This window comes from Myotis brandtii, unplaced genomic scaffold (assembly GCF_000412655.1).
Source record: "Myotis brandtii unplaced genomic scaffold, ASM41265v1 scaffold397, whole genome shotgun sequence".
Classification (NCBI taxonomy): Eukaryota; Metazoa; Chordata; class Mammalia; order Chiroptera; family Vespertilionidae; genus Myotis; species Myotis brandtii.
The window spans coordinates 3,569,601-3,577,577 of NW_005365229.1; the positions used below are offsets into that span (position 1 = coordinate 3,569,601).

The 7,977-nt window shown below is 51.0% G+C and overlaps 1 protein-coding gene across 1 annotated transcript in view; it reads right to left on the reverse strand.

Annotated features, from left to right (window-relative positions):
* SEC14L5 (SEC14-like lipid binding 5) overlaps window positions 1-7,977 on the reverse strand; it is a 46,785-nt gene that overhangs the window by 27,458 nt on the left and 11,350 nt on the right. The window contains exon 3 of the mRNA XM_014545082.1: window positions 5-141. Within this exon, the coding sequence (XP_014400568.1) occupies window positions 5-141 (137 nt within the window). The remainder of the gene's footprint in view (window positions 1-4; window positions 142-7,977) is intronic.

The following is a 7,977-nucleotide window of genomic DNA, read 5'->3' on the forward strand; positions in this document are numbered from 1 at the left end:
CTGCCCCGGGGCCTCCACGCGCAGCCGGCAGCTCCGCTCCACCACGTGCACCGCGCCATCGGCGCTGCGGGACTCGAACACGACCTCGCTGCCCAGGAAGACAGGGATCTGCGGGCAGGTGGGGAAGCGCTTCTCGTAGGCCTGGGGGTAGAGGGCGGTGAGTGCGAGGGGGTGGCCCCGTCCGCCGGGCACAGCCCTCCTCCTGCCCTGGCTGGGATGGCTCTCATTGCTCATTGAACAGACGGCTGTGGGGAGTGAGAACATTCCTGGCCCCTGGGAAGCGTGGCCACTGCTGTTTTACCAACATCATTGTCCACACAGCGACCTGGCAGATCATTCTTTGGATTTACATTTGAGCTTTTGCCCTTAGAAGAAAGAGTGGACTTTAAAAGAAAGCATCTTTCAGAGGGGGAAATGCATCTACAGAAAACACCGCGGACCTCACACTCAATGGTGACAGACTGAACCCTTCCGCCTCGGGGCAGGAGCAAGGCAAGGCTGCCTGCTCCGGCTGCTTCTATTCAACCTCCTGGAGGTTCCAGCCAGAGCAGGTAGCTAGGCAACTAAAAGAAAGAAAAGGCATCCAGATTGGAAGGGGAGAGTCTGTGCCCAGTTTGGGAAGTTCCAGAGTCCGAGCCAGTCAGAGCCACTGGGGGGCGTGTGAGCACTCCTGGCTGGCGGCATTCAAGCAGGGACTGCTCCAGGCGCCTGTCACAGCCCACATGCCCTGGAATCAGAATCAAAGTGAGCTCCAAATATAGTGCCGGCATCTGAGGACACACTTCCACCCCCATCCCTCCCAGCGGAAAGGCGCACCCACACAGCTCAGATTGACAGAGACAGGAGGAGGGGGGATGGACGCGTGCCTGGTGCCCTTGGTGTTATCCCAGCCCCACAGGCCAGCCCAGCCCAGCCCAGCCGAGCTGTCCTCCGCCAGGGTCAGGAGGATGGGGCTGCCTCCTGCCATCTGTCAAATCTGGTTGCTTTGTACAAACACACCATCCACCGGCGTTAGAATAGGCATGCTGATCCCGGGGGAAAGTGCACCATGGGGCTCCCAGACAGGGGTCCGGACTCTGAGGGCTGGCAAGGGACGACCCTGAACACTCTTTCAAAGGAAGGCATTTCTCCACTGAGGAGGGAGCCTTGCTCTCTCTAAGTCTGTGTTATCATCTGGAAAATGTGTACCAAGCTTGTCTCCCAGAAGACAAAACCAGGTTGATTAGCTCATGCAGAGGCTGGCACATCACAGGCACCCAGCATTTTCCTTCTCCAGACAACAAGACTCGAATGGTGGCATGGTACAGGTTTGCCAGAACAGAACACAGCTCCTTCCCAGCCCTGTCAGGGGGCTCTGCCGGCATAGATGCAGGAGGGAGCCAGGGCGGCCAGAAGTGCCCCACCTCTGTAATGGGCAGACAGATGCTGGCATGTATTGGAAAGTATAAGGAGGAAAAGGGGTACATGTTTCAGAATTGGTCAGGCTCAGTTGAGTCTCTTCTACTTTCTCACTGGGTGACCTTGGGCAAGTCACTTGCCCTCTCTGAGGCTCTGTTTCCTCATCTGTAATGTGAGGACCTTACAGATTGTGTCTCAGAGTCTTTGGCACTCATCGAGCCCTGACTCTGCTCTTCCAGCTGTGTGTATTCTTCCATTTAATCCTCTGCATGGCATCCTCATTTGACAATGAGGAAACTGGGGCCCAGAGAGGCTAAGTGACTTACCCAAGGTCACACAGTGCAAAATGGTGAACCCGGATTTGAATCCCAGGCTGGCTCGGCATTCACTCCCTCAGGAACCCCTTGCTCAGCAGCAGGGCTTGTTCTCCCAGGAAACTTGGAAACAGACCCAGGCTTTGCCCCCGGGGCATATACTCCTTTCCCTCCTTATACTTTTAAAACATGCCAGCATCTGTCTACCCGTTATAGATGTGAGGCCTCGCCGGCTGCTCTGGCTCCCTCCTGCATTTGTGCCAGCAGAGCACTTCGAATGGGCTGGGAAGGAGCTGTGTTCTGTTCTCCCAAACCTGTACTGTGGTCATAATTTCTTTCTCCACTTTCATTCAACTCTTGCCAGGCAGTGGCCACACTGCCCCTGAGCTTCTCCACTTCCACTGATTGCTCATCAGTCTCTCTCCTGTTCCCCAGATGAAAGGACATCCTTAGAACAGGCCTGGACGCCCAGACCAAATCCCACACTCCGTACTGTGGCCTGCCCGGCCCTGGGAGATCTGTCCCACCAGCCCACCTCCCGCCCCAGCCTCCTTCACCCTGCCCTAGCCACGCCAGCCAGCCTCGCTGTTTCTAGAACACACTGTTACGGGTTGAATTGTGCCCCCACATCGAACAAAGCTCATGTGTGGAAGCCTTAACCCCCAGGACCTCTGAATGTGACCTTATTTGGAAGCAGGGTTGTTGCAGGTGTAATTGGATAAGATGAGGTCATACTGGAGTAGGGTGGACGCTAATCCAATATGACTGGTGTCCTTATAAAAGGGGAATGTGGACACACACACACACACACACACACAGGGACGCCACGTGAAGATGAAGGCACTGATCGGGGTGATTCCTCTACAAGCCAGAAATACCAGGGATTACCAGCAACACAAGAAGCCAGGAGAGAGGCCTGGAACAGCCTGTCCTTCACAGCCCTCTGAAGGAACCAACTCTGCCGACACCTTGATCCTAGACTTCTAGCCTCCCGACTGTGAGATAACAAATTTCTGCTGTTTAAGCCCCCAGTTTGTGGAATTTCGCTGTGTCAGCCACAGGAAACAGCTTGTTCCTGCCCAGGGCCTTTGCACTAGCTGTTTCCCCTGCTTGGAACACTGGTCAATTCACTTGACAGTGAACAGGGAGGGGGAGGAGCCACTGGGGGTCCCAGGTGGTAGGAGACCAGGATAAGGAGTGAGGAGATGCCAGGCTTCAGGGACTTGTCTGTCTCTGCTGGTCCCTCTTCCTGGGACGTGCTCCCCTCCATCCCTCTCCTCCCCCCACAAGGCTGCCTCCTTCCCTGTTCATTTACTGGGTAGCCCTTATGGCACCTTTTAACCACACATACTACTCACTTGCATATACATGTCAAAGGCCTGGGCTGCATGCTTTTCAGCACACGGACCTCACACCCACATCATCTCAGTTCTTGGCACACACTAGGGGCTCAAAGAAATGCCAACGAGCAAAGAAAGAAATAACATAAACTTCTTACCGAAGTCCCCAATTGCCCGAGAGAGATGTTGGTGGGGAATGATAGGCCACAGCTCGGCGCACGCAGCCAGCTGAGGGCACTAAGCGTCACTGGCTAACTTCCTGTCATAACAAGCCTCTTGTTAGAAGAGCCCCATCTGGAGCCCCCAGATAACAGTGGGGAGGCATGGGGCTGATCAGCAGTGGACAGGCGCTTGGGCACAGCTTACCCTGCCTGTGCAAGGGAAGGCGCTGCCTTCTTCAAGTAAACAGTGGCTGCTCCAACAACAGAGCCGCCATAGGCCTTGGGGGCTCCCAGAGCTCAGGCTCCGTCTGGAAGGCAGGGGCCCCAAAATAAGGAGTCCAGTATCAGAGGGCTGTCAGCTGGGGTGTGAGGTCCAGTGTCTGACACTGTTGTGACTGACATTTACAAAATGCTAACTGCATCATTTCGTCCTCACAACGCCCTGACCAGATGGGAGCCCTTGTTTCCCCATTTTACAGCTGAGCAAGTTGAGGCTTGGGAGGACATTACACTGTCGCTGGAAGTGGCAGGATTGGGGTCAGGGCCGGCTGACCCAGACCCTAGCTCTGAACCACCCTGTCCTGCCTCTAGGACATGACAAGTGTGGGTGGTTTGGAGATGCTGAGTCCCACTGACCTAAACCCACAAATCAAGGGCCCTTTGCCTTGGGCACATCACAGGGTCGTACAGAATCGAAGAGTTCACAGGCCCCAACCTGTGTTGGAAACCAGCTCACTCAGCGAGTGTTATCCCTGCCTAAGAGCCTCGGGTGCTGACTGCTGTCCCCACAAATCAGGCCCGAGCTTCTCCCTGATGGACAAGCACATGGTTTAGGCCCCTATGGGACACAAGGCAGCAGAGGATTGAGTTACAGCCCTTCTGCCAGGCGGTTGGGAAGGGACACCCAAGCCTGCCAGCTGAGAAAGGAAGCTGATCCAAGGCCGAGAACCCACTCCTGGGGCCTCAGCTGGGCCAGGCAGAGGCTGATGAAAACTTCCACTGAATGTCTCCCATATGCCCCCCCTCCACATGGACACACTTAGCATGTGGAGATGTGGGGCTGGAGTTAGACAGCCCTGGACTCCTAGCTGAGCTGGATGACCTCGAGCACAGCAGGTCCCTTCTCCCCTGCAGGACCATCTGTAAAGTGGACCCTCCCATGAGCGCTCACAGTACCTGTTTCCTTCCTCTGAGAGTCACAGCTGCTGAAGTGAGAAGTATTCAGACCCCGGCAGTGGCTTGCTCACCTCTGAATCCCTGGTGTTTTTTTTTGTTTGTTTGCTTGTTTTGTTTTTTGTTGTTAATCCTCACCCGAGGATATTTTTCTATTGATTTTTAGGGAGAGTGGAAAAGAGAGGGAAAGACAGAGAGAAACAACTATGTGAGAGAAACACATCCATTGGTTGCCTCCTGCACACGCCTCAACCAGGGTCTTGACTGGGGAGGAGCCTGTAACCAAGGAACGTGCCCTTGACCGGAATTGAACCCAGGACCCTTTGGTCTGCAGGCCAACGCTCTATCCACTGAGCCAAACCGGCTCAGCCGCTAGGGCAATCCCTGGTGCTTTGGAAAACACCTAGCTCATAGTTGACACTCAATAGACATTTACATGATGAATGAGTGAATGAGTCGGTAAGGCCTTGGACTCTGGGGCTTGGGTTCAAATCTCTGCTCAGCCTCTGACCAGCTCTGTGGCCACACAAACAAATCATCAAGCTCTCAGTTCCTCAGTTCCTTTGTTTGTTAAAAGGAGAATAAGAAAAGCGTCGACCTTGCTGAGTTGTCCAGGCAAATAAAGGAGTCTGTTTTGGTAAGGGGCTGAGAACAGAGTCTGGCACATGGTTCATTCTACATAAGCATTTGTTAAATAAATTTAAATTTTTAAAAAGAGCGAGAGTCTATAAAGTACAGGAAAGCTATTTCTGCTAATCACTTGACAGCTGCTCCCTCCCCCTCCCTCCTTCCTTCCTGCTCTTCCTCATGCAAATTCAAATGAAGCTGGAAGCAATAACCCAAAGCTTTCATGGAAAATGTGGAAGAATACCCAAATTCTACCCAATACGCCACCTTCCTCTCGTGCTACAGGCTGGATTCGGGGCACTGACCACTCTGTGGCCACCTCGAGAGCCTTCCTTGTCCAACTGCCAGCTTTCCCTGCAAGCCTGGGAGGCCCCAGGACAGAGAGGTATCAATCCTTTGGTGCCCCCAACTCTTCTTTTTTAATTGAGATGTGATTCTCATTCCATAAAATGCACCCTTTTAAAGTGTACAATACAGTGGAGTTTAAAAAATTTTTTTTCTTTATTGATTAAGGTATTACATATGAGTCCTTATCGCCCCATTGTACAGTGAGTTTTAGTACATTCATAAAGTTATGCAGCAATCACTACTATCTAATTCCAGAACATTTTATCACCCTCAAAAGGAACTCCATACCCATGGGCAGTCACTCCCCAACCCCCTCACCCCAACCCTCAGCAACCACTAATCTATTTTCTATCTCTGTAGATTTACTTTCTCTAGACATTTCATATAATTGGAATCATACAACATGCGGTCTTCCGTGGCAGGCTTCTTTCACTGAGCTTCTGTTTTTGAGGTTCATCCATGCTGTAGCAGGTTTGAGTTCTTCATTCTTTTTCATGGCTGAGTAATCTGCCATTGTCTGGATCCCCAGGTTTGGCCAAGTTGCTTAATCAGGGTTTGGTGAATGAGCCATCAGACACCCACCCGGTGGCAGCAGTGTCATCCCAGCTGATGAAGGGAAGTAGGCCTTCATTATTCTGGAAGCCTTCTGCAATCACTGCCATATGCGTCTATACCAGCAGTTCTCAACCTGTGGGTCGCGACCCCTTTGGCGGTCGAACGACCCTTTCACAGGGGTTGCCTAAGACCATCCTGCATATCAGATATTTACATTACGGTTCATAACAGTAGCAACATTACAGTTATGAAGTAGCAACGAAAATAATTTGATGGTTGGATCACAACATGAGGAACTGTATTTAAAGGGCCAGAAGGTTGAGAACCACTGGTCTATATAAACAGCTATACCCAGATGGCCCTGTAGCTGAAAAACCTGCTGCTGTCCTGGTCAAAGCCAGCTCAGGAGACAGAAAAGACCCAGACAGAGGGTCAGAAGGACCCTGTAGCCAGGGCATCCAGACACGGTGAGGGGGAACGTCTAGGGCATGGTGGAGCGGCCAAGACAAAGCACAGGGCTCAGACGCCACCTCTGACACTTGCCAGCTGGGTGACCTCAACTTAACCCCTCTGAGACTCAGATTCCTCAGAAAAAGGGTAATGAGGATGATGACACTTCATAAGGGTTGCTCTAAAGATGAAAGGGAGATAATATGTGTAAGGCGTTTGGTACAGAGTAGATATTTTAGGGCTATCAATCAAAGGGACTTAAATAGGTATTTGTACACCCATGTTCATAGCAGCATTATCCACAATAGCCAAAAAGTAGAAACAAACCAAATATCCATTGGTGGATGAAGGGATAAACAAAAGGTGGCCTATACATACAGTGGAATATTATGCAGCCATCAAAAGAAATGTAGTTCTGTTCCATGCTGCAACATGGATGAACCTCAAACATGATGCTAAGTGAAAGAGCCCAGACACAAAAGGACAAATATTGTATAACTAGAGGCCCGGTGCACAAAATTTGTGCACGGGGGAAGGGTATCCCTTAGCCCGGCCTGCACCCTCTCACAATCCAGGACCCCTCAGGGGATGTCCGACTGCCGGTTTAGGCCCGAACCCATAGGCAGTCAATCCAGGACCACTGGCTCCTAACTGCTCACCTTGCCTGCCTGCCTGACCACCTCTAACCACTCTGCCTGCCTGCCTCATTGACCCTAACCACTCGCCTGCCTGCCTGATCACCCCTAACTGCTCACCTACCTGCCTGATCGCCCCTAACTGCCTCTGCTTCAGCCCCCGCCACTGCGGCTTCGTCCTGAAGGACATCTGGAATGACGTCCAGAATGTTGTTTGACTGTCCGGTCTAATTAGCATATTATGCTTTTTTTATTATTATAGATTCCACTTATATAAGGTACCTAGAGTAGTCAGGTTTACAGAGACAGAGAGCAGAATGGTGGTTACCAGGGGTTAGGGGGGAGGAACAGGGAAGTTAGTGGTTAACTATGGGAAGATGAAATTTCATTATGGGAAGATGAAAACTTGGTTGTTCGACTGTCCGGTCTAATTAGCATATTATGATTTTTTTATTATTATAGATTCCACTTATATAAGGTACCTAGAGTAGTCAGGTTTACAGAGACAGAGAGCAGAATGGTGGTTACCAGGGGTTAGGGGGGAGGAACAGGGAAGTTAGTGGTTAACTATGGGAAGATGAAATTTCATTATGGGAAGATGAAAACTTTGTGGAGAGGGATAATGGTGATGGTCGCATAACATTGTGAATGTATTTAATGCCACTGAACTTTAAAATGGTTAAAATAGGAAAATGTTGGGCTATGTATATTTTGCCACAATTTTTTCAAAAAAAGAGTAAATCATCTCCTAGGTGGTTTACAGCCCTACTAGAAGCATTGCTCATGATGTGGGTTAGGATATCATGTCTGTGTTTATTTGTTTATAGTCAACACCTCTGTCTCTATGTCTGTTTTCTACACCACCGGATTCCCCAGTGCCTCCTACAACCTGGGGCACTGGGGACACCCAGCCAATATTTGTGGATGGAAGGAAGGAAGGAAGGAAGGAAGGAAGGAAGGAAGGAGAGAGAGAGAG